This window comes from Panthera tigris, chromosome B2 (assembly GCF_018350195.1).
Source record: "Panthera tigris isolate Pti1 chromosome B2, P.tigris_Pti1_mat1.1, whole genome shotgun sequence".
NCBI lineage: Eukaryota > Metazoa > Chordata > Mammalia > Carnivora > Felidae > Panthera > Panthera tigris.
Genome location: NC_056664.1, coordinates 11,146,849 through 11,169,756, shown reverse-complemented (window position 1 = coordinate 11,169,756; position 22,908 = coordinate 11,146,849). Strand labels below are relative to the sequence as shown.

General features: G+C 47.0%; 1 protein-coding gene across 8 annotated transcripts in view; it reads left to right on the top strand.

Moving 5' to 3' along the window:
- KDM1B (lysine demethylase 1B) overlaps positions 1-22,908 on the top strand; it is a 68,486-nt gene that overhangs the window by 36,626 nt on the left and 8,952 nt on the right. For 7 of the 8 annotated variants that reach the window (XM_042985633.1, XM_042985630.1, XM_042985632.1 and 4 more), the window contains 11 exons: positions 1,661-1,837; positions 2,233-2,307; positions 5,499-5,636; positions 6,606-6,777; positions 9,633-9,760; positions 10,736-10,867; positions 11,411-11,485; positions 15,740-15,856; positions 16,589-16,714; positions 18,026-18,148; positions 20,010-20,162. In XM_042985633.1, the coding sequence (XP_042841567.1) occupies positions 1,661-1,837; positions 2,233-2,307; positions 5,499-5,636; positions 6,606-6,777; positions 9,633-9,760; positions 10,736-10,867; positions 11,411-11,485; positions 15,740-15,856; positions 16,589-16,714; positions 18,026-18,148; positions 20,010-20,162 (1,416 nt within the window). Of the gene's footprint in view, positions 1-1,660; positions 1,838-2,232; positions 2,308-5,498; positions 5,637-6,605; positions 6,778-9,632; positions 9,761-10,735; positions 10,868-11,410; positions 11,486-15,739; positions 15,857-16,588; positions 16,715-17,767; positions 17,981-18,025; positions 18,149-20,009; positions 20,163-22,908 lie in introns of those variants that run through there. The other variant, XM_042985634.1, reaches the window with a different exon arrangement.

The window sequence follows — 22,908 nt, the reverse complement described above, 5'->3', positions numbered from 1 at the left end:
GAAAATATTATTAACAAAATTGTAAGGGGACGCCTGGGTGGCTCAGTCCGTTAAGTGTCTGACTCTTGATTTCAGCTCAACTCACGATCTCGTGGTTTGTGAGGTTGAGCCCCGAATCTGGCTCTGTGCTGACAGTGTGGCGCCTGCTTGGGATTCTCGCTCTCTCCGCCCCTTCCCCCACTCGCTCTCTCTGTGTGTCATGACACTGGGTCAAGGCTACGTTAATCTTGAATCTTTGAAATGTTCCGAGACCTTGCCAAAGTTGGGATGAGTAGGGAAAGGCAGTGTCTTTTGTTCTTGTTTATTTATTTTGAGGGAGAGAAAGGGGACATGTGTGCGGGGGAGGGGCAGAGAGGGGGAGAGAAAGAATCCCAAGCAGGCTCCAGGCCGTCAGCACAGAGCCTGACATAAGGTTCGATCTTACGAACCTTGAGATCATGATTTGAGCCAAGATCATGAGTCAGACGCTCAACCTACTGAGTCATCCAGGCGCCACTCTCCCCTTTTTAAACAAGTTCCTAAATCTGTCTCCTCATATCAGTGATGAGAATCCAGCTTTTCTGCCAGTACCAGTGGCAGTGTGGGCTTCAGCAGTGGCCCTTGCTGTGTGGTTTATTGAGTCAAGAATGTATTTACGATGTGGTCAGCCCACGCTCCCTCTAGCTGTCCTTCTGTGGGACGGGAGAGGATTAGGAGAGAAAATGCAAATTGCTGTATCTTCCTTTTGTCCCTTTCTTCTTTTTGTCCTTCACAAGGCAAACCTCCCTCTGATCTTACTATATCTTAGTGATACCTGATGGACTCATATACCCTGAAAGGTGGTTTTTTTTTTTTTTAATTGTAAAATGCAATGTAAAATTTACCATTTTTACCTTTGAAAATGTACAGTTCAGTGGCATTAAGTAAATAGTGTTATATGATTGTCTCCATATCTAGTTCTAGAACTTTTTTGTTACCCCAAGAGGAAAGCCCACGCCCATTAAGCAGTGACTCTCCATTCCTCCCTTCCCCCAGTACTAGTCTGGCAACCACTAGTCTACTTCCTGTCTCTGTAGACTTGCCCAGTGCGGTAGTTTATATAAATGGAATCGTGCAACATGTGGCCTTCTGTCAGTTGCTTCTTCATTTAACATCACGTTTTCGGGGTTCATCCATGTGGTAGCAGTCATCAGAACTTCATATCATTTTTTTTAATGTTTTATTTATTTTTGAGAGAGGGTGCATGAGAGGGGGAGGGGCAGAAAGCGAGGAAGACAGAGGATCCGAAGCAGGCTCGTTGCTGACAGCGGTGAGCCCAACATGAGACTTGAACTCACAAACTGTAAGATTATGACCTGAGCCGAGATCAGAGGTTTAACCGACTGAGCCACTCAGGCACCCCAGAACTTTCATTTCTTTTTATGGCCAGATAATATTCCATGTATGGGTATACCCCTTTTGGCTTATCCATTCATCCGTTGATGGACACTTGGATGGTTCCCACCGTTTTGGTAGTTTGAATAGTGCTGCTGTGAGTTTTGTTGGAACCTACGTTGTCAGTTCTTTTCAGTGTATATGAGTGGAATTGCTGGGTCATATAGTCATTCTGTTTAACTTTTGGAGGAAGCAAGAGTTACGTGTTGTATTTGTTTTAACAGCTTGGTTTTGTTTTCAAACACAGGAAGCTCTTACACCTCAGAAATGTATTCCTCACATCATCGTTCGGGGTCTCGTGCGCATCCGATGCGTTCAGGAAGTGGAGAGGATACTTTATTTTATGACGAGAAAAGGGCTCATCAACACGGGGGTTCTTAACGTCGGCACCGACCAGCATCTTCTTCCTAAAGATTACCACAACGTAGGTGACTGTTGCCTTAACGGGGACACCATCCACCACCATGATCAGTGCTAGCATGCAGATGCTAGTGAATGCTAGTTAATGATACTAGTAACAGCCACATCATCACCACAGAAGTTATAAAGCAAGACGTTTGTAGAACGTGTGTTGCTCTGGGGAAGAGTGTCAGGAACTGTAAGGAGGAGGGGACTCCTTAAGACCAGTACTTCCGGGTTCTTTAGGAAAATAGCTTTCTGTGAACATCAAAGAAATGTAGATGAGCTAACATGGCTTGGTGGTTAGTACCTTCTAGAACAACTAACACGGTATATTGTTTTATTGTTTTCATTTCTCTAATTGGATCCTTCCCCCTCCCTCCATTTTTTAAATTTTTTTAATTTTTTTTATTTTTAAAGAAATCAGTCATCATTATCGGGGCTGGTCCAGCAGGATTAGCAGCTGCTAGGCAACTGCATAACTTTGGAATTAAGGTAAGATTTTGGGACATGAAGTTGATAACAGATGGTTAACCATTCCTTTGGTCCAGATTTTCTAAGATTTAGAAACCAGTTTCTGATTTTAGTGGGCAATTCTAAATGCACTGTATCTTTGTATCTTTTTTTTTTTTTTTTACTTTATTTTTTAAAATTTTATTTATTTTTTAACGTTTATTTTTATTTTTTTTTATTTATTTTATTTATGTATCTTTAAAATCTTTGCAATTGGTTCTAGAAAAGATAAAAAAATTTTTAGAATTGGTTTAATAAAAGAAAGAGTTTAGACAGCTTTACACAGGGTTTTAGACTCCTAATGAGCAAGTCAGAAGAGATTCTGTGCAGGTATGAAAGCAGAAATTTTTCCCAGGTGTTATTGACACTATAGAGGGGACATTGGGAAAAAGTCTTTGTTTTTGCAATAGCTTGAGACAGCTAATAGCAGCTTAGAAGTTCACCATTTCTTGTATAAAAGTTTCTGAAACACACAATGAAATTTGCATATATTTTTTTTTTTTCGAGTAACCTCTGTCCTCTGTGCCCAACATGGGGCTTGAACCCACAACCCTGAGAATGGAGAGTTGCATGCTCTACCAACAGCCAGCCAGGTGCCCCTCAAAGGCACACTTTGACTCTCACTCTGAGAAACAAAAATCCCTGCTTTTGGAAGCAAGATTGGATTAATCTGTTGTTGAGACAGAATTGCATGACTTTAAAGTGTGCTCCACCTGTTTGAGGCAGCTTGCTTCTCCAAGGTAGGGTAGTTTTTACTTAGTATGTGGCCATATTCCAATTCAAAATTAGCCAAAATAGAGACTGTTAGAAAAAAAATTATGCAATTTAGAATCTAATTTCTATTAGGTTCATTCAAATTAGCCATCCCCTTGATTTCTGTGACTTTTTAGGTCTGACACATTTCCCCTTTTTAAACACTTATTTTTCAAGGACTTTGGTTTTCAGTAAACCAGATATGAAAATCATCTTGGTAGAATTGAATTAATCTTCACTTTTCTCTGGCTGAAAGAAATGACAGCTTTTTTTTTTTTTTTTTTTTTTTTTTTTAATGTTTATTTATTTTTGAGAGATGGAGACAGAGTGTGAGTGGGGGAGGAGCAGAGAGAGAGGGAGACACAGGATCCGAAGCAGGCTCCAGGCTCCGAGCCGTCAGCACAGAGCCCGACACGGGGCTCAAACTCATGAACCGTGAGGTCATAACCTGAGCTGAGGTCAGATGCTCAACCAACTGAGCTACCCAGGCGCCCCAAGAAATGACAGCTTCTTTTCCATGGTGTCTCTTCTGCTGGAAGAGTTTCTGAGATGAGAAAAGTTTTCAGTAGCCATGTCTAAGAGCCGTTTCCCTCAGTTGAATGGAAGACGTTAAGTCTTGGATTACATTATGTTGCTAACGAAACAGAAGAACCTGAGTTGGATTTATAGGAAGTGTGTTTGCATTTCAAAATCTTCTTTTTTTTTAAAAAAAATGTTTTATTTAGTTTTGAGAGAGACGGAACATGAACTGGGGAGGTGCAGAGAGTAGGGGCGACAGAGGATCCAAAGCAAGCTCTGAGCTGAGAGCAGACAGCCGGATGCAAGGCTTGAACTCACAAACTGTGAGATCATTACCTGAGCCGAAGTTGGACGGTCAACAGACTGAGCCACCCAGGCGCCCCTCAAAATATTTTCTTAATGGCGTGAAGCTAGGAAGTGTTTTAATTGATCATTTATTCCAGCATCAGATATTAGGGCCAAGATTTCTTGTTTTTACTTAGAAAACTTACAGATTATGTTACAGGGGAGATTATTAACATCGAAAGTCTAGGGTGCCGTCTTTAATGTCCTGCCTTCCTCTTATACTGAAAAAGAATCTAGAAATGGGTGGGTCTGTGTTAATCTGAATGAAATCCAAGAAAGAGGGTGGGGAGGGTAGAAATTTGGCTATAGCCTTGCTTGTTGAAGAAAATGAGGAATAAAATATTCAGAGGACTCCACCTGTTCTCTCCTTTCTTTTGCCGGGTGATAAGACAGACTCTACAGAGACCACCCATCCTTCTCATGGTCAGGAAAGAGAGTCTCCTGAGTAACCTAGGAGATGGCTAACTTGGGGAACCTCCTTGAGCAATTTGAAAGAGTGCTTTCCGGGATCCAGAAGTGGAATGGGTGGCCTTGAACTGCATAGGATTCCCATTTGCCCTGGGTCACTGCAGCCCAGAGAAGTGTAGCACTTACAGCCACAGGGCTGTCACCCACAGCCCCTCCTGCCCTCAGAAATTTGGGGGAAGTAGAGGCACCTGGCTGGCTCAGTCAGTAGAGCACACGACTCTTAATCTCAGAGTTGTAAGTTCAAGCCCCACATTGGGTCTAAAGATTACTTAAAAATAATTTTTAAAAAGTTAAAAAACGCAGATTCATCTAAGCCCTTAAAAAGAAGAAAAAAAGAAAGAAATCTGGGGGGAGGTAAAATCGTCTGGGTGTGGGGCCAGCCTGCTTAGATCAAGCCCACGAGGTCATCGTTGGGTAGAATGACATATGATAAAAAAAAAAAAATAATGTTTATATTTTGAGAAAGAGCACAAGGAGGGAAGGGCAGAGAGAGAGAGAGGGAGACACAGAATCTGAAGCAGGCTTCAGGCTCCGATCCCGATGTGGGGCTTCCACTCACGAACCATGAGATCATGGCCTGAGCTGAAGTCAGACGCTTAACCTACTGAGCCACCCTGGTGCCCTTGTTTTTTGTTTTTTTTTTTTAATAGTCACATCTCAGGGACATTAAAGCCCATTTGCAATGCTAAAGGAATTTTGCTACATACGTAGATGTTTCATAGGACAAAATCACTGCATTAACCTAGTTTCTTTTAGTGCTTTTTAATTTGTGGGATAGTATTTCATAAAAGCTCTTAGTGCATCTCACGTGCTGGCTCAGCAAATCTTCTCATTGTGGGGTTGGAGGAGGGACAGTTGAAGGCATTCCTCCAGCAGGCTACTCACTCCTTGCTGAAAGCGGGATTGTGTGTTTTAACATCTACTTTGGCTTCTGCTCACACCACCCTCTTTTTAAACTTCTGTTCGCAAGCGATCTAATAATTTACTACGTATGGAACTTACCTAACTGTGTCATTTTGCCTTTGTAGTACTGTATTTAAATGGCTACTCTATTCCTGTGTAGCTTCCCTGATTGCCTATCTTTTTAGGTGACTGTCCTGGAAGCCAAAGACAGAATCGGAGGCCGAGTATGGGATGATAAATCTTTCAAAGGCGTCACAGTGGGAAGAGGGGCGCAGATTGTCAATGGCTGTATCAACAACCCGGTAGCTCTCATGTGTGAACAAGTGGGTTTCTTGATGATTCGTCTCGTAGATAAGCAGAAGAAAAAACTGTCTCATTTTGTTTTCGTATAGTATTAATACGCTTCTGGATGATAAATAACAACCCCCAAATGGTTTCTTGCCCCCTCATTCCCGATAAAAACAGTTACAGTTCTTCCTTTCTGAGAAAGTGGAGCGAGAGCACAGAGAAGATTTTTTCCTGAGATCTATAATTCTATTTGTGTGTTATTTGCAGGCCACTTGATAAGCTTGTCATTTTAAGGTTTGCTGGGTGAAGCAAATAAAAACACAGCATGCCCAGCTAAATTTGACCTTTTGGATACATAAGTAAATTTTTTTAGGATAAGTATATCCCAAGTACCACGTGGGCTATTTTGCATGCTATGTTTGGGATATACTTATACTAAAAAAACAATAACAAAAAACACCCCCCCCCCCCAAACCCAAACCACTCGTTATTTATCTGAGAGTCCAGTTTTAAGAGGGCATGCTGTCTTTTATCGGGCAACCCTACATAGTTTCTTTGAAGACCTAGTAGGCCCAAGGTTTTTTTCTGAACTGCTTATTTGCCGTAAATTCGGCATCAGCTTCTGTGAGTGTTGGTGTGGTTGCGTGCTCATTCCTGTGAGGGTCCACGCAGGGGACAGGACGTCAGAGCGAGGGGAGGCCATGTGCAGCTGTAGCACCTGAAGCATTAACAGACCCTGGCCACTGGCCACAAGGCTGTAGGGTGCGTGGCATAGAAGCTGCCTGCTGTTACCTCACGTTTTCCTGAGAGAAGCGCTCCTCGATTTCCTGCTCTTTCCTCACTGCCTGACTTGGCTGCCACTCCCCAGGAGGCATGTGTAGCTTTACTTTTGGGATCTGTTAGACCATTTTCTCCATGAGAGAGCTCTGTCTGATTTCAGCTTAGAACCTGTAAGTGTTTTTTCCAGGGAAAATTTTCACCTTCTTATTCTTATTATTTTGAAGCTTGGCATCAGCATGCATAAATTTGGAGAGAGATGTGACTTAATTCAGGAAGGTGGAAGAATAACTGACCCCACTATTGACAAGCGCATGGATTTTCATTTTAATGCTCTCTTGGATGTTGTCTCTGAGTGGAGAAAGGATAAGACTCAGCTCCAAGATGTTCCCTTAGGAGGTATGGGAGAATGGGGTTCTGACTGTTCCTTGGGAGTCTCTCTGTAACCCAAAGCTGGATTAGCAGGAGCAGAGGAGTCCTCTGGAGGGGTGCCCGGCTGCCTCGGTCAGTGAAGCATGTGACTCTTGATCTCGGAGTCGTGAGTTCCGGCCCCCACGTTGGGTATAGAGCCTACTTTAAAAAAAAAAAAAAATGGAGTCCTTTGAACCTTCGTTTTGGACTGGTGAATTCTCCAGACTGTCCCACTCTGGAAAGCAGATCTTCCTCAGGGACCTTTAGATGCCCGTGTTCACGAGCACTCGTGGATCTTATGTTGCATAAAATAGCTGGTGTTTAAAATGATCATTTAAATGTTTAATTTGCAGTTGCCCCTAGGAGCTTACTTTTAAGGAAACTGTGGTAAGCGCCTTGTGAATGGTCAATGACATAACGCCCTTTCTAGGTAAGAGAGTTTCTGTATGCCAGGATTTCCTTTCCCTGTTTTGGGCAGTAGGTTGAGATTTTTTTTTCAGTACGTTTTAAGAATTCAAGAATGTGTATTACAGTTTAAAATTTTAAATTCAGAATCGTTAGGCTTTGGTACTAAATGGACCAAAACGTACTAAGTGTACTCTTTTCGAAAACTTGACTGTCTGTAAGAACTCATTTCCGTGAGGGTGCCAGCGGAGATGTTACCATACTGCTTCTTAAATTGATATTTATTTAACCTACAATTTTTATGCCCTGAATGTATTGACTTGTAGTTCTCGGCGAATGTCTGGGTTTCTTAAAGTATGATTCTGTTCGCAAGATGTTAATTTGTTTCAGCTGTATGTTCCCTTATAAGGGTTTTTACTTCATCTTGATAGATGCTGCATCACTGTTTGGAGTAAACGTCTCCGTGACAGGGACCGTCCCTTCTCTTTACTCCCCTTTTCCTCTCCTGCCCTGAGACCCACCATGTTGAGCCGCCCTAACTAGTTAAGTGTTCACTGGCAGAGTCTAGCAGAACATTTTCAGAAATTTCCTGGGATGCACGGGGATCATTTAATCAAATGTAGGTAGTGTCCAGACCCAGTAGTGGGCCGTTGAATTTTCTGAAACTGGGGACAGTTACTAAGCTGACATTGTGCGGCATGTTCTCAGAGTTTGGTTAGCATTCTGCACGTGTGTGGTAGTCACTGGACGGGGTTTTCTTCACCCTCCTTTCAGGACTACCACATAAAAACATTAATAGTACTGCTTTGTCTTGGCCTTACTTAAGAAAAGTTATCAGGCCAGGATCAGCAACGCCGTGTGAGTTGGTGTTTCGTCTTATAGATGTTTTTTTGGAAAGCTTGAATAATGGCGCACACATCTCCACTTGGGGAAGGTTGCGGTTACATCCTGCCTGGTAGTATGTGAGCTGAGATTTCACCTAATTAGCACTTAGCCCAAAACACCCAAATATAAATAGTGAGAAGCTAGAGTTAATTTCACAAAGCATATGTACTAGAGCTTTTAAATGTAATTTACATAAAAGTCACATTAAGCCTTCTCCCAATCTGTTCATACTTAATTTCACATACTGTTCCAGCAGTCTTGGTTCTCCCCGAACCTCTACAAAACCTAAAGGAAAATAGAAAGTACATGGCAGGATGCAGGAATGGGACTGCAGGGTGGTAGTGAAAGTGGCAGGAAAGCCCTGTGGTCTGGGGGGGGAGAAAGCCCGGCACAAATCCAGAGGTGCTGCGAGCATCCCCGGATTAACCATCTAGCACGAGGGTGGAAAATTTTGATGAGAACCCGGAGCTGCCAAAACAAATTTTTTTAAAATTCACTTTCAGTTCGTGTCTAGCTAAGCAAGTGCACAGGACTTGATAGAAAGAAGCCTGGAGTCTGTGGTGTACATGTAGGGTGGTGGTTCTTTCTCACTGGAAAGGTGATGAAGAAGGGCCCGTGCTAAGATTCTTACCATGTGTCAGGCGTGAGCCTCCCTCGCCCCCACATCCCCACAATAAAGGGAGTCGAAGAGCAGAATTGGAACGATTCCACAGGGCTGTGTATGTGTAGTTGAAAGTTCCGGTTGTGTGACGTGGCTGAATGCTGGGGTTGCTAGCAAGCAGGATTCCCAAGGTGCGTGGCGGCCGGGTGACGCTGGCCCGAAGGGGCGATGGGCCGGGCTGGAGGGTGCTGGCAGGGAGGCCAGTGGGGGCAGCTGCCTCCCGGGGTCGGAATTTACCGGGAAGAGACCAGGCTGCAACTTAGCAGAGCGTGAGAGCGGGCGGGTAGCAGTTGCTGTCTTTGGAAAGGCTGGAAAGGTGCTAGCAAGCGTCTGGCTGTGGGTTTTGGAATTTATTACGTAGGCGGTGAAACACCGGTAATTGGAAGGTATCAAGGCAGCAGACTGAGGTGACGAAAGGCCATAACGGAGTATTCTTGTTTTGGAGAGAATATAGCCGATAGTCTGTTGTAGGTCTCTTAGTTAAGGTGAGAGGTCCTCAGAACGTGACTTCAGGTGATTCGCACTAGGACCAGAAAGGGAAGAGGATTTTCCTCTGGGTGTGTGTCTTTGTATATGCGGGGGGTGGACGGGGGTGGGGGGCGGGGGTACTTTTTTCTCCATCTTGAGCCAAAAAGGAAAGTTTTTGCAACTGGGCAGAAATGAAACGTGGTTGAAGGTAGCCTCCTGACCTTGTTTCCAGTTGAGATAAGCTTTTCCTTTGTGAGTGAAACCAACCTTCTCAACATATCCTCCCTCATGCCCCGAGTTGGCTTGGGAAGGGACCTGAGTTTAGCAGATTTTGCAGGTAGCAGGAGTTTGGGAACATAAGATAAGGAATTAGACAATAGTGTGACAGCCGTTCTTTTTCTGCTTTGCCCCCTTCCCCTTACAGAAAAGATCGAGGAGATCTACAAAGCCTTTATTCAGGAGTCGGGGATCCAGTTCAGTGAACTTGAACAACAGGTGCTTCACTTCCACCTGAGTAACCTGGAGTACGCCTGCGGGAGCAGCCTCCATCAGGTGTGGCTGGCTTCTGTGAAGCGCGCGCGCGCGCGTGTGTGTGTGTGTGTGTGTGCGCGCGCGCGCGCGCTCACCCGCACCTCGCATCTAAGCACTGAACTCCCGACCAGTTTGGGTAAACAGGAAACAATGGTTCTGCTGTTGAAAAGGTCAAAAACCATGACTTCAGAGCATATTAACCCCACAGTGGTTTAGACTTTTTTTTTTTTTTTTTTTTTAAGTGAGAGAAACCTTCCTTCCGATAATGTGTGCGAAGACTCAGTATGTGAACCAAGTGCAGGACGGCCACTGGGCTGGACCCGGGAGGGGCCCAGAGCCTTGTCCGTTCACTGCCGGTCTTCCCTTGTGCTCCACGGAGTCCCTGAAGGCATTTCTGTGGAACCGTCGTGGTCTGAGAACACTGCTCTCGGGAGACCAAAATAGAGTAGCCTTGCAGTTACGGTCTGCCTGTCTCGCTGGAATAAATTTACACTTGCCTCCGTCAGTCACTTGACCACTGTGGTCTTGATACTCAGACCCTCTGTATTTTGAATAGAGGCTCCACGGCTGACCCCGACCTCTTGTCCAACTCCGCACCTCCCTGCATCCGACTCCATTGTGGTTGGAGTAACCCTGTTTTCCAAAACTGTGCCGGGTTTTGGCCTCTGCACAGATGCCACGGTGAAGACACGTGGATGGCATATTTATAGCTGGAGTTGCTCAAACGCAGTTTTACTCATAGAGTTCTCCTTTTCCAGAATTACTGATATGTAACACACCGAGTGTGTTTATCAAGGAGTGGTGCCCGTGCCCAAATCATGTCTACCTTTTGTTCTAAGATCCGCTTTCCTGGGGCGTGTGGCCGGCTCAGTCGGTGGAGTGTGCCACTCTTGATCTTGGGGTCATGAGTTCAAGCCCTATGTTGGGAGTAGAGTTGACTTTAAAAAAAAAAAAAAAAGAATAACATAAGCTTTCCTGCCCATTATCATTTCCCAGGTGTCTGCTCGCTCCTGGGACCACAACGAATTCTTTGCTCAGTTTGCTGGTGACCACACTCTGCTAACGCCTGGCTACTCTGTAATCATTGAAAAACTGGCAGAAGGACTAGACATTCGGCTGGAGTCTCCAGTGAGTCTCCACAGCGGCCGGGAGGGGCGGCTCTGGTTTGACCTTGGGTTTGGAGGATGGCAAGTGCGGGACACGTGGATTACACAGGAGACAGGTGCTTGCTGTGAGCCTGTTCGTCAGGCACCTCCACCCTCTGGAAGCAACAGTGGCTCAGATGCATTTTCATTGCTAATGAAGTGTTCAAGTGTCTCATGACCTCCCTGACACAATGCAGCCATTTTCACTCTTGAGTGTTCCCTTCGAGTCTTTGTCCTGCTGCATTGTATTGTGCATTGCTCTAATCATAGAGGCCCCCGTTTACCTGTATACTTCACTCTAGACTGTGTTGTAAAGATTTTCCACTTTCTGACAAAGTGTTTATAAGTTGTAATGACTGAGCGATAGTTCCCTGAAGTCAGCTGTAAATGTCACTTAGATCTCTGAGTGCCGGGAAGTGATTCTCTGGAGTCTTGGAGGTCTAAACTCACGTGATAGAATTGGGGGAGGATCCTGGATCGTATGGGTCCGTCCCTCCTGGTTTTCATGGTGGTTTTTCTTGCGCAGGTGCAGAGCATTGATTATTCTGGAGATGAGGTGCAGGTTACCATGACGGATGGGACAGGATGTACAGCACAGAAGGTAGGTGCTAGCATTTCACGAGGTGTAGCCAGGGGCCTGGGGGTGGGGAAAACAGTGTTTTCCACCCGGAAGTTGGCCTTTGGCAGTCTGCCCGGAGCCTTGTTTGATTCCTGAAGAGTTCCCTGTCTCCACTCAGTTCTGTGTGGATGCACAAGTCTCATTGACCTGATCTAACGCTGTATGCATTCATGGTAGACAGAATTCTGAATAGTGCTTATTGATTTACTTTTAATGGTTATTTTTGACAGAGACAGAGCCGGGGTGAGGGAGGGGCAGAGGGAGGGGGAGACACAGAATCCGAAGCAGGCTCCGGGCTCTGAGCTATGAGCACAGAGCCCAATGCGGGGCTCGAACCCACGAACCATGAGATCATGATCTGAGCCGAAGTCAGACCCTTAACCAACTGGGCCACCCAGGTGCCCCGAGTAGTGTTTCTTAAAGTAGGTTCTGTGGTACATCAGTCCTGAGAGTTGAACAAGAAGAGAAATTCTTTGGGCAAATAAGTTTGAAAGTGTTGTATATTGCAGTCTACTTTTTGAGTTAAATATGAGTGTATTAAAGGCTCTGAGAAGTCACGCATTCCAGAAAACTCAGTTTGCTTAATTCAGTACATACAAAGGTGGTGGGTTGGTTTGTTTGTTTAGTAGGTTTCTTTTGCCATGGAATCATTTTTCAGTCCAAGACAGCTCCATGTTTTCGTTTTGAAACTGGCAGAAGTACTTTTATGTTACTGGAAGTGTTTGTAAAGCACGTTAGTAGGTGGACACTGGAAGAGTGCTGTAATGTGCAAAATCACACAGAGATTTCTAAGGCGTTGGAGAGCAAAGATGCTTACTTGGGGCGGAGGGGAAGTAATAAATCCTGTAAGTTTATTTCAGTTTAGCTATTTCTGACATGACCAGAATGTATAAATGACAGATCATCACTGGATTCCTAGATTAGCTGTGCTCTGCCCGTTTCAGTTCCCTAGAAGTATTTCAGAGTGCATGATACTCCTCCTGAACTAAAGGATCTCACGTCAAATGAAGAGACAGGGTCCGGTGTGTGAGCCCAGGGGGTGGGTCCTCATATTATTCCTGCCATTGGCTAGCGGGGTAGTTAGGAATGGTAGTGTAGCCTTTGGACTCAGAGTGGGTCTTTAAAAATTTCTTTTTTATGTTTTATTTATTTTTGAGAGCAAGAGAGAGCGTGAGTGGGGGAGGGGCAGAGAGAGAGGGAAACACAGAATCCAAAACAGTCCCCAGGCTCCGAGCTGTCAGCACAGAGCCCGATGCAGGGCTCGAACTCACAGACCGTGAGAGCATGAGCTGAGCCGAAGTCAGACACTTAACCGACTGAGCCACCCAGGGACCCCATGGACTGGTAGTGGTTCTCAATCCTGGCTCACGTTAGGACCACCTGGGAGGGGCCTAAAAAGAAAGGCTGCAGCACCCCCACCCCGAGATTCTCCGGGATTCAGTCTGGTCACGTTTGTGAAACTGCTCAGGTGAGTCCGATGTGTGGCTAGTGTCAGACCACTGAGCAGCCCTGCCCTTATGTGGGAGCCCCAAGCTGAGAATTTAAATTTAAAGCTCCTCGTGGTGGTAAAAATTGTTTTTAAATACCTCTCTTTAAAACTGTAAGTCAGCCGGAACGCCTGGGTGGCCAACTTGGGCTCAGGTCATGATCTCGCGGTGCGTGAGTTCGAGCCCCGCGTCGGGTTCTGCACTCACAGCTTGGAGCCAGGAGCCTGCTTCGGATCCTCTTTCTCTGCCCCTGCCTCGCTCCCACATTGTCTCTCTCTCTCTCTCTCCCTCTGTAATACACACAAACATTTAAAAAAAATTTTTAAATTGCCAGTCAGCTGATGGCTCAACCTGTGGTATTTTGTGACTCTGCCTGTCGACGGCTCTCGCTGGGTCCCCCTCTGCCTGACCCTAACCACGCACCTTTGCTCTTCTCTCTTGATGGCCAGCTCTCCGGGGTTATTAGGGCATAGCCGCAGGCTGTGTTCTCAAGTCTCTTCTGGAATGTTTACAGGAAGTATTTTTATAGTAGTCTGCAGAGATGGCATGGTTTGAGTTGGAAGCTTCCCGGACTTAGAGGTGAAAGACTTGCACCCCGGCGTGACCCACCAATAAACATCTGACACACTGTAATGCAGTTTAGGCTGGTTCCACCCAGGTCTGGCCTCAGTCCCTGACCAGAGCGGGCTCGTCCCTTTGGCCTGTTTGTTTACCTAAGTTCGTGTGCTTTTTTTTTTCCTTTTTGCTTTTTTTTTTTTTTAATGTTTATTTTTGAGGGAGAGAGTGAGCCGGAGAGGGGCAGAGAGAGAGAGAGAGGGTCAGAGGATCCGAAGCAGGCTCCATGCTGACAGCAGAGAGCCTGATGCAGGGCTCGAACCCACGAGCCTCAAGATCATGATCTGAGCCGAAGTCAGACCCTTAACCGACTGAACCCCCCAGGTGCCCAGCTTCATGGGCTTTTGAGAGCGTTTTTGTTGTTAAGAAGATATCTAGATCTTATTTCCTTGAAGTTCTTCTGCATCCAAGAGAATAATTGTTCTCTTTTTTTTTTTTTTTGGCTTGCTTGACGATGACCGAGAAAATGTTTTATATTTTATAAAAAGTTCCATGTGGCAGAAAATAGCGACAAAATCACAAGAAGAACTCTGGCCTTTCTGTGCTCCTGGAGTTGGGGTTCAAGCCACGTACGCTACATCTTTGCTGAGGGCTGTGGTGGATGTGGTGCTCGGCATCCAGTTCCATGGGATGCTCCTCCGGCCATGCTGCCTGCAGTGTGGACGGAAATGGACACACACACACACACACACACACACACACACACACACACGCATGCTTCCTAGACTCCCTTGAAGCTGAGGTTCTAAATAGGAAATGTTGCAGCCACTCAGATGCACTGGCGTGAGATTTGGAAGGTATGGCATGGCTTTTCCTTCACTTCTGACCAGCATCGTGGTCAAGGTGTTAGGTTTTTCCGCAGAGGGGCCAGTCGAGGCTCCAGGGTCCGCTCATTAACTACAAGGGAGGCGTGAGGCAAGCACGAGGAACCCATTTCACAGTTTGTTCTAGAAGTGGTGTGCTTCTGGAGCTGGTAGCAGTGGTAATGGCTCCTCATCGTGACTGTGGTAACAGGGTTCTGGAGCCAGAAATTTTCTGATTGTGTGGAGAGACAGCAGCTGTGTTTGATGCAGGGTTTTGTGATGGGACCTCGAGAGTCGTTCTTGAAGGCTCTTAGCATCGGCACCTTCAACTCTCCTAAAGGATTGTGTAAGCCGTTGGGAGACCCTGCAATGAGTTGCTTCCTTCTTGGGGCTCCTGGGTGGCTCCGTCGGTTGAGCGCCTGACTTCGGCTCAGATCATGATCTCACAGTCGATGAGTTTGAGCCCCGCGTCCGGCTCTGTGGTGACAGCTCAGAGCCTGGAGCCTGCTTCAGATTCTGTGTCTCCCTCTCTCTCTGCCCTTCCCCTGCTAGTGCTGTCTTTCTCCCTCCCTCTCACTCACTCAAAAATAAATAAAACATTAAAAAAATAAAAATAATAAACCAATTTAAAAAAAAAAGTTGCTTCCTTCTTAATAGCCCATAATGTTTTGAAGAAAATGTTTTTAAGTTTATTTATTTTGAGAGAGAGCATGAGCAGGGGAGGATCAGAGAGAGAGGGAGAGAGAGAATCAGAAGCAGGCCCCATGCTGTCTCACGGTTTGTGAGATCATGACCTGAGCCAAAATCAAGAGTCGGACACTCAACCAACTGAGCCACCCGGGCACTCCAGTAATCCATAATGTTTTTGATGGACTTTACCATTTATGAAGCATATTGATGTGTATTGTATGACTTTTAAGCATTATCCCGATTCTTTGGGGTTTGTAGGGCAGGTTTTACCTTGGCCACGTATTAGAAAGTGTTAGTAACGATACACAAATGTAGTTCTTCTGATTCCATATTTAGGGCCATTTCCTCTTACAGTACTGCTTTTCATAATTGGCATCTACTGACTCTTCTCACCCAGGGTTATTGTAAACCATCTAGACTTTTCTGCGAGTTCTTCCACGTGGATGCCGCTTCTGCTCGGCCAGGCGCCCTTGTGCACCGAACCGCCATGGCGGCTCTGGCTCTTCGCAGTAGAACATGGGACATTGACAGTCTCGTGATTGGCGATAGAGAGGAACGTCCTTTGGGCGTTGAGATTTTCCTGGTCATGAACCCACTGGGTAGTTGTGCTTTTGTGTGTGAACTGTTCGTTTTCCCCCCAGGTGTTAGTCACTGTACCCCTGGCCTTACTGCAGAAAGGTGCCATTCACTTCAACCCACCGTTGTCGGACAAGAAGATGAAGGCTATCAACAGCTTAGGCGCGGGCATCATTGAAAAGGTGACCAAGTTACTGTAGCCTCAAAACCAAAGAGATGAATGTTGGGTGCCAAGGGTTCCTTACCTTCTGGTACTGGCTGAGTAGCGGATCATTTTTTCATCCAAATAAAATTCAAAGGTTTTCTTTTCATTTGAGTAATTGTTGATGAAGAATACAAAAGGCTATTATCGGAACAGAAGGAGGAGAGCTGGCTGAGATCTCAGTTTTGCTTGACGTTTGGAAAATGAGTGTTGTTATTCAAGATTTGAACTTGGCATATAAATATATAAGTAAAGTGGGGTTTTTGTTTTTTTGTTTTTTTGTTTTTGGCTGCCTTCCAAGCCTACCCTCCATTAATTAATTGGTCTCAGTGAGGAGAATGTGTCACTTCCTCTGCCTTTAAATAAAATCTTCTCTGAGCAGAACGTGCCAGTGCTGGTGGCCCTAGGGGTAGGTGAGACTTTATCTTCAGAACATCTGCTTCAAGACCAGGTCTCGGGACTGCTTGGCATCTTCGGATTAGCCCAGGGTTTGTCAGTGGGTCCCGCCCACCCCACCCACGCTATCGGTGGGGGGATGGGACTGAATGGCCCCCAAAGCCAGATGCTCATGAGAGAACAGACGAGACAGGAGCACGGAAGGGGAGCGTTTAGGACTTTTTTGTGTATCGCTTTAGTTAACCGTAGATTGTGTCTTAGAGATTACTTCTGATTCTAGAAACTCTTAACCATCTTTCTCTTCCTCGTTTTCCAGATTGCCTTGCAGTTTCCATACAGATTTTGGGACAGTAAAGTTCAAGGGGCTGACTTTTTCGGTCACGTCCCGCCTAGTGCCGGCAAGCGGGGGCTTTTTGCTGTGTTCTATGACATGGATCCCCAGGTAAAATCGGTGGTGACACGCGGTTTGAATTCCCTTACTGCAGTTTAGAATCTGGATTGGTAATGACTCCTGCGTCAAGCTCAGGAGCTAATGGACGGGGCGGATGCTGTAGATACGTACCTATATGCTGGCAGGGTACTCGGACTGGGATATTTTCCTACCGGAAAAGCCCGACATGTGCCATATTCTTTTCAAGTACTAATGTTGCCCCCTGGGAAGGGGATTCGTTCTTTGTGGAAACAGATATTTCGGGCTGATGGGGAGTCCTCTTAGGGAGAGTCAGCTCAGCACAGCACAGTAATGACTGGTGCCTGAACACTGCTCTCCCGGGTCCTGTGAGCACGGACGAAGGGCAGGGTATGGTTGGCCCCGAGGAGGACGAGGGCAGGCTCCGTGTTGGCAGATGTGACCGGTCGGGGAGCAGAGGGAGGGAGGGGCGTCCCTGGGACTTGGTAATACTAATGTCATGCAAAAGAATCACCTTTGGTGTTTTGTTCCCCCTTCTTCTCCCTTCCAAGACACTTTCTTAATTGTTTTGTAATGTTTGTTTGTTTATTTTGAGAGAGAGTGAGCAGCACAGGGGCAGAGAGAGACCGAGGAAGAATCCCAAGCAGGCTCCGCGCCGTCAGCGCAGAGCCCGATGTGAGGCTTGATCTCACGAAGCATGAGATCATGACCTGAGCTGAAATCAAGTGTCAGATACTTAACTGACTGAGCCATCCAGGCCCCTTAGTTTTTTTTTTTAATGTTTATTTTTGAGAGAGAGAGAGAACAAGTAGGGGAGGGGCAGAGAAAGAAGGGTCAGACAGAGGATCTGAAGCTGGCTCCATGCTGTCAGCACAGAGCCCAATGTGGGCCTTGAACTCATGAACTGAGATCATGACCTGAGCCAAAGTCAGAGGCTTAACTGACTGAGCCACCCTGGCGCCCCATCCCAAGAAACTTTGTTAAAAGGTTGCACTTGGGCAAAATTTCTTTACTGTTTGAGAAAGATTTTTTTCCCCTTATTTTATCTGCTGATCTCCCTTCTCCACCTTCTTCTATTTCTTCTAGAACAAGTAAGGGAAAAAGCCAAGAGAACCCTGAATTTGATATTGACACTTCTTCCCGAGTTGTTCAGCCACGAAGAGCAAAATGTAGAGATGAATACTGAGTTTTGTGAGGGAGACAGACCGGTGGTTGAAATGGGGCTGAGGGGCAGGGGGAAATCCTGAGATGTGTAGGACGAGGGCCTTCCCCAGTCGGAGCCGTGCATTCAGGGACCTCTGTACTGGAAGCAGGAAGTGTGAACTGTCCCTTCCGCGTCTGCAGAAGAAGCAGAGCGTGCTGATGTCGGTGGTCGCCGGGGAGGCCGTGGCGTCCGTCAGGACCCTGGATGACAAGCAGGTGCTCCAGCAGTGCATGGCCGCCCTCCGGGAGCTGTTCAAGGAGCAGGTCAGAGCCGCCTCCGGGACGGGGGAGAAGGCGGACGGCCGCGTCGGTCCCTCTCCCGTTGTCCGGCTGCCCGCTAAGTCCCCCGGCTGGCCTGCCAGGGCTGCCGTAACAAAATACCCCAATCTGGGTGGTTTCAACGATGGACATTTACGTTGTCGCAGTTCTGAGGCTGGAAGGTCCGAGATCAAGGTGCAGGCAGGTTTGTTTGGCTTCTTCCCAGGCCTCTCTCCTTGGTCTGCAGATGACCGCCTTCCCCCCGCGACCCCACATCGTCTTCCCGTTGTGCTTGGCTGTGTCCTAATTGCCTCTTCTTAGGACACCAGTCAGACTGGATTAAAGCCCACCCTCGGGACCTCATGGGAACTGAATTACCTTGTGAGAGGCCCTTTCTCAGATATGGTGATATTATGAGGTTCTGGGGGTTTAGGGTTCTGACACACGAATTTGAGGGGGCCGCAATTGAGTCTATAGCAATATTCCATACCGCCTTTCACGCCATTGTCTTCCTTTTGCTCACATCATCCGCACACCTCTTTCTTTTCCTTTTCCTTTCCCATTCCCCTTCCCTTCCCTTCCCTTTCCTTCTTCCTTCTTCCTTCTTTTCCTCCCCCCACCCCCTTCCTTTCGTGCTAATCTGCAAAGGGTGGCAGTGCGCTGGGGCACAGACAGCCTTCAGGAATCTGCATGTCACGTTTGCTCAGGGGCGACGCGGAGCTTCCGTGTACCGTTCCTATTTTAGTACACGTGCTGCTGAAGCGAGCACCACATCCCCTTCCTTTCCTAAGGATGTAACAAGCTCAGCATTTTCCCTACATCCTGTATTAACCCAAACCCTAGTGAGCTTTGAGAGCAACCTTCCTTTCAAAGGGATGTTGTCCAGAATATTCTCATACCCTACAGATGCAGCTAGTCTCATTTCTGTCTTTTTCCAGAGGGGCTCAGCGTACTTCATATTTGCCAGTTGAGTACATCTCACAGTCTCTGCAGATTGGGGAATGGCGTAGCTGTCATCTTTTTCAAATAAAGGAGTGGAAGTAGAAAGAAATGAAATGAGAGAAAAGTTACATAAAGTAGAGACAGAGACACCCGGGGGTGTTATTTTACGCGACGTGATTACATCTCACAGTAATCCCTAGTTTGTGGGTTTTTGTCCAAAAACTCATTTTCACATTCGTTGTTTGGAATTTAGCACGTGGTTTCCATAGAACTATTTTTGTTTATTTTTTAAACGTTTATTTTTGAGAGGAGAGCACACGAGCAGGAAGGGGCAGAGAGAGGGGACAGAGGATCCGAAGCGGGCTCTGCACTGACAGCAGGGAACCTGTCTCGGGGCTCGAACTCACAAACCGTGAGATCGTGACCTCAGCCCAAGTCGGACACTGAACCAACTGAGCCACCCCGGCGCCCTCCGTGGAACTGTTTTTCATGGTGGTGCTCGTCAGGGGCACAGAATGACTCGAAACTTAGTGAACGTGAAACATGGCCTCGTCTGGCCGTTCCTTTGGAGCAGCCTGCTGAGAATTGAGGTCCCAGCACCGCCCCTTCCACTCTGGCCCAGACACCCCTCCGCCACCGTCCCCCCGGGCACACGCCGGTCACTGGCGACGATAAGTCTCCGGCAGGATGAAGGGTGGAAGTGAGCCGTGGGGGAAGCTGCACGGTTGGGGCGGGAGATGGAGGAAGCTGCACAAATGGGGGTGGGGGGGGCCCGGGGGGAGCTGCAGGGGGCAGAGGGGCCACAGCAGAGTCTAAGAGGATTAACTCCGTCTCCAGAGGAGGCGGGAGTGTAGATTTGTGCTCTGGCTGCGCACGTCCAGGCCCCTCTTTGATCCCGGCTCCTGGTTCCCTCCGCCCCACACAGGAGGTCCCCGACCCCACGAAGTATTTCGTCACTCGGTGGAGCACGGACCCCTGGATCCAGATGGCGTACAGCTTCGTGAAGACGGGAGGGAGCGGAGAAGCCTACGATATCCTCGCTGAGGAGATACAGGGGATGGTCTTCTTTGCTGGCGAGGTGCGTGTGGCCATCCTGAACCCGCTCGCTGTTGTTTTCGTGACTTTCTTTTAATGAGAGTGATGTACGTCCGGCGTTTAAAAGCAGAGTCGGATACGGTCAAAAGTATTAGGACCCTAAGACAGCAGACAGATGCCCCCTCAGCATCCTCCTCCCACCCCCAGGGCGGCCATTTGTAATGCTTTCTGTTGTTTCTTCAGGAATTTACTTCATGTTTTCAAATATTTGTATCGTTGACTTCTGGTTCGACAAAGTAGACATTGGAGCACCTGGGCCGCTCAGTCGGTTAAGCGTCTCTGGTTTTAGCTCAGGTCACGATCTCACGGTTTGTGGGTTCGAGCCCCACGTCGGGTTCTGTGCTGTGGGCGAGGAGACTGCCTGGGATTCTCTCACTACCTCTCTCTGCCTCTTCCTCTCTCTCTTTCTCAAAATAAACTTAAAGCAATTAAAACAAAAGTAGACATTGCTGACTTATCAGGTGAAAGATTTAGCCTGTTTAGTGTGGTTATTTCACACTTGAAATGGTGCTCCTGTGATGTGGCTTCCTGCTGAGCCACGAAGCCCTTCATTGACTTCGTTTTTACACAGCTTCCTGTTTTCTTGACAGTCTCACTGGCCCCTTTTTTCATTAGCTTAATTCTTTCTGTGCTTCTCCTCGGGCCCCTCCGCCCTTCAGGCTTCCCTCAGTCACAGCTGAATCCCTGTGAGCTGGTGTGTTAGCTCCATTTTTGAAACCCCCTTCCTGGGGTCCTCTTGCCTATGTTCTGGTCTATACTGGCTGATCTCTGGGACTCCTCCTCACCATTTTCCAGGTTTTTATTTTCTAGATACCTTTCTCCTTTTTTGTGTGTGTGTGTGTGTGTATTTTTTTTAATTGTGGTAAACTATACATATCATTTACCACCTTAACTATTTTTTTAAGTTTTTAAATATTTAAGGAATTTCACATGTGATTCCTTCCACTGCCAATCGATCACCGGAGTTCCTCCAAAGTCAGAATCATAATCTTCAAAATAGCTTTTATTTTTTTAATTTTTAAAATTATTTTAAAAATGTTTGTTTTGAGAGAGAGAGTGTGTACGGGTGGGGGAGGGACAGAGAGAGAATGGGGGAGGGAAAATCCCAAGCAGGCTCTGCAGTCTCAACAAAGAGCCTGACCTGGGGCTTGAACTCGTGAACCTGTGAGATCATGACCCGAGCCGAAAGCAAGAGTCAGGTGTTCAACCGACTGAGCCACCCAGGCGCCCACAAAGGTTCCAGTTTCTGCACATCCTCACCAGCAGTGTGCTGTTTTCTGGCTTTTGGTAACAGCCATCCTAATGGGTGGGAAGTGGCCTGGCTCCTTTCTTGGTTTACTTCTGTTGAGAAATGTTTTGCTGTTTTGATTACTGATTTTTTTCGGTGCCTGTTTTTCGCTTGCTTGTAATCTGGAAGCTCATATCCTTCCGTCCTTGATTTCTTACTTCTGACCATTTTCTCCTCACGTTTTTTATTTCTCTTATTTCTACATCTTCCATTACATAAATTGGAACTCCTAAACTGATTTTCTGATCTTCTTTTCTTTGCTGTTACTCGTGTGTCTTACCCTGTTTGTTTGTCTCCTTGAACTGACTTTGGGAATTTTGGCTCTTTTGTGAGCACTTTCTTGCCCTCGGGTTCTTCTTTTGGTAGCATCCTCTTCTTGCTTAGTGACTCCTCGGAGTTCTAGTTTGTTTCCGTCAGCCTCCTCTTCCCACACATCCAGATATCCCATCGTTGACTGCTCAGACTGGAGGGAGGCATTTTTACAAAAGCCTGTTGAGAACGCCCACGAGCTTGCCACGGGGTGGTTGGATCCCCAAACAGTCTATCTGCAGCTCTTTGGGAACATGCTGGGTGCCGGCAGCCTTGCTCTTAGTTATGAAGACCTGACTTAATCCCCACGTTCTTTGGTGCCTCACCCCCACCGCTGCGTCTGGTCTCCAGGGGGTCGTGGCCATGGGGGTAGGGAAGCTGGTGAGGAACCAGATTGCTTGCTCTTCCAGTCCTGTTTTCACCGGTGCCCCGCCTCTGCCTCTGCCGCTGCCGCTGCCGCTGCCGCTGCCGCTGCCGCTGCCGCTGCCGCTGCCGCTGCCGCTGCCGCTGCCGCTGCCTCTGCCTCTGCCTCTGCCTCTGCCTCTGCCTCTGCCTCTGCCTCTGCCTCTGCCTCTGCCTCTGCCTCTGCCTCTGCCTCTGCCTCTGCCTCTGCCTCTGCCTCTGCCTCTGCCTCTGCCTCTGCCTCTGCCTCTGCCTCCGTCCTTCCCGACACCTCCAGTGGCTGAGATGGTTAAAAGGTTCTTTGGGGTGAATCGGCTTGCTTTGGATCACCTCCCCCGCCCCCCGCCCCCCTCCCCAAACTTCACCCAGTGAAGAGAATCCTCAGAGCTCTTTCATCTGCTTTCATCCTTTGTGGATTATAGTTTGGGACCGCCCAGGTCTTCTAGTGCCATCTAAAATAGAGTTATCTTTTCTCTCTCTGATTTTTGGATGATTACAAAAGAACGTCATTTAAAAACTGGCCGTGTGGTTTGTCCTTGGCCTGCAAAGCTTTGTGGGAACAGAGCGTGACTGCACGCCAGGCCGCAACTGTCCGCTGCTCCCAAGAGAAGCTGCATTAGGCTCGTGTGATACAGTTGTTACTTCACACTGAAAACATTAAAGAAAACATTTTTTATTAAAAAAATTTTTTTTAATGTTTATTTTTGAGACCGAGACCACGTGAGTGGGG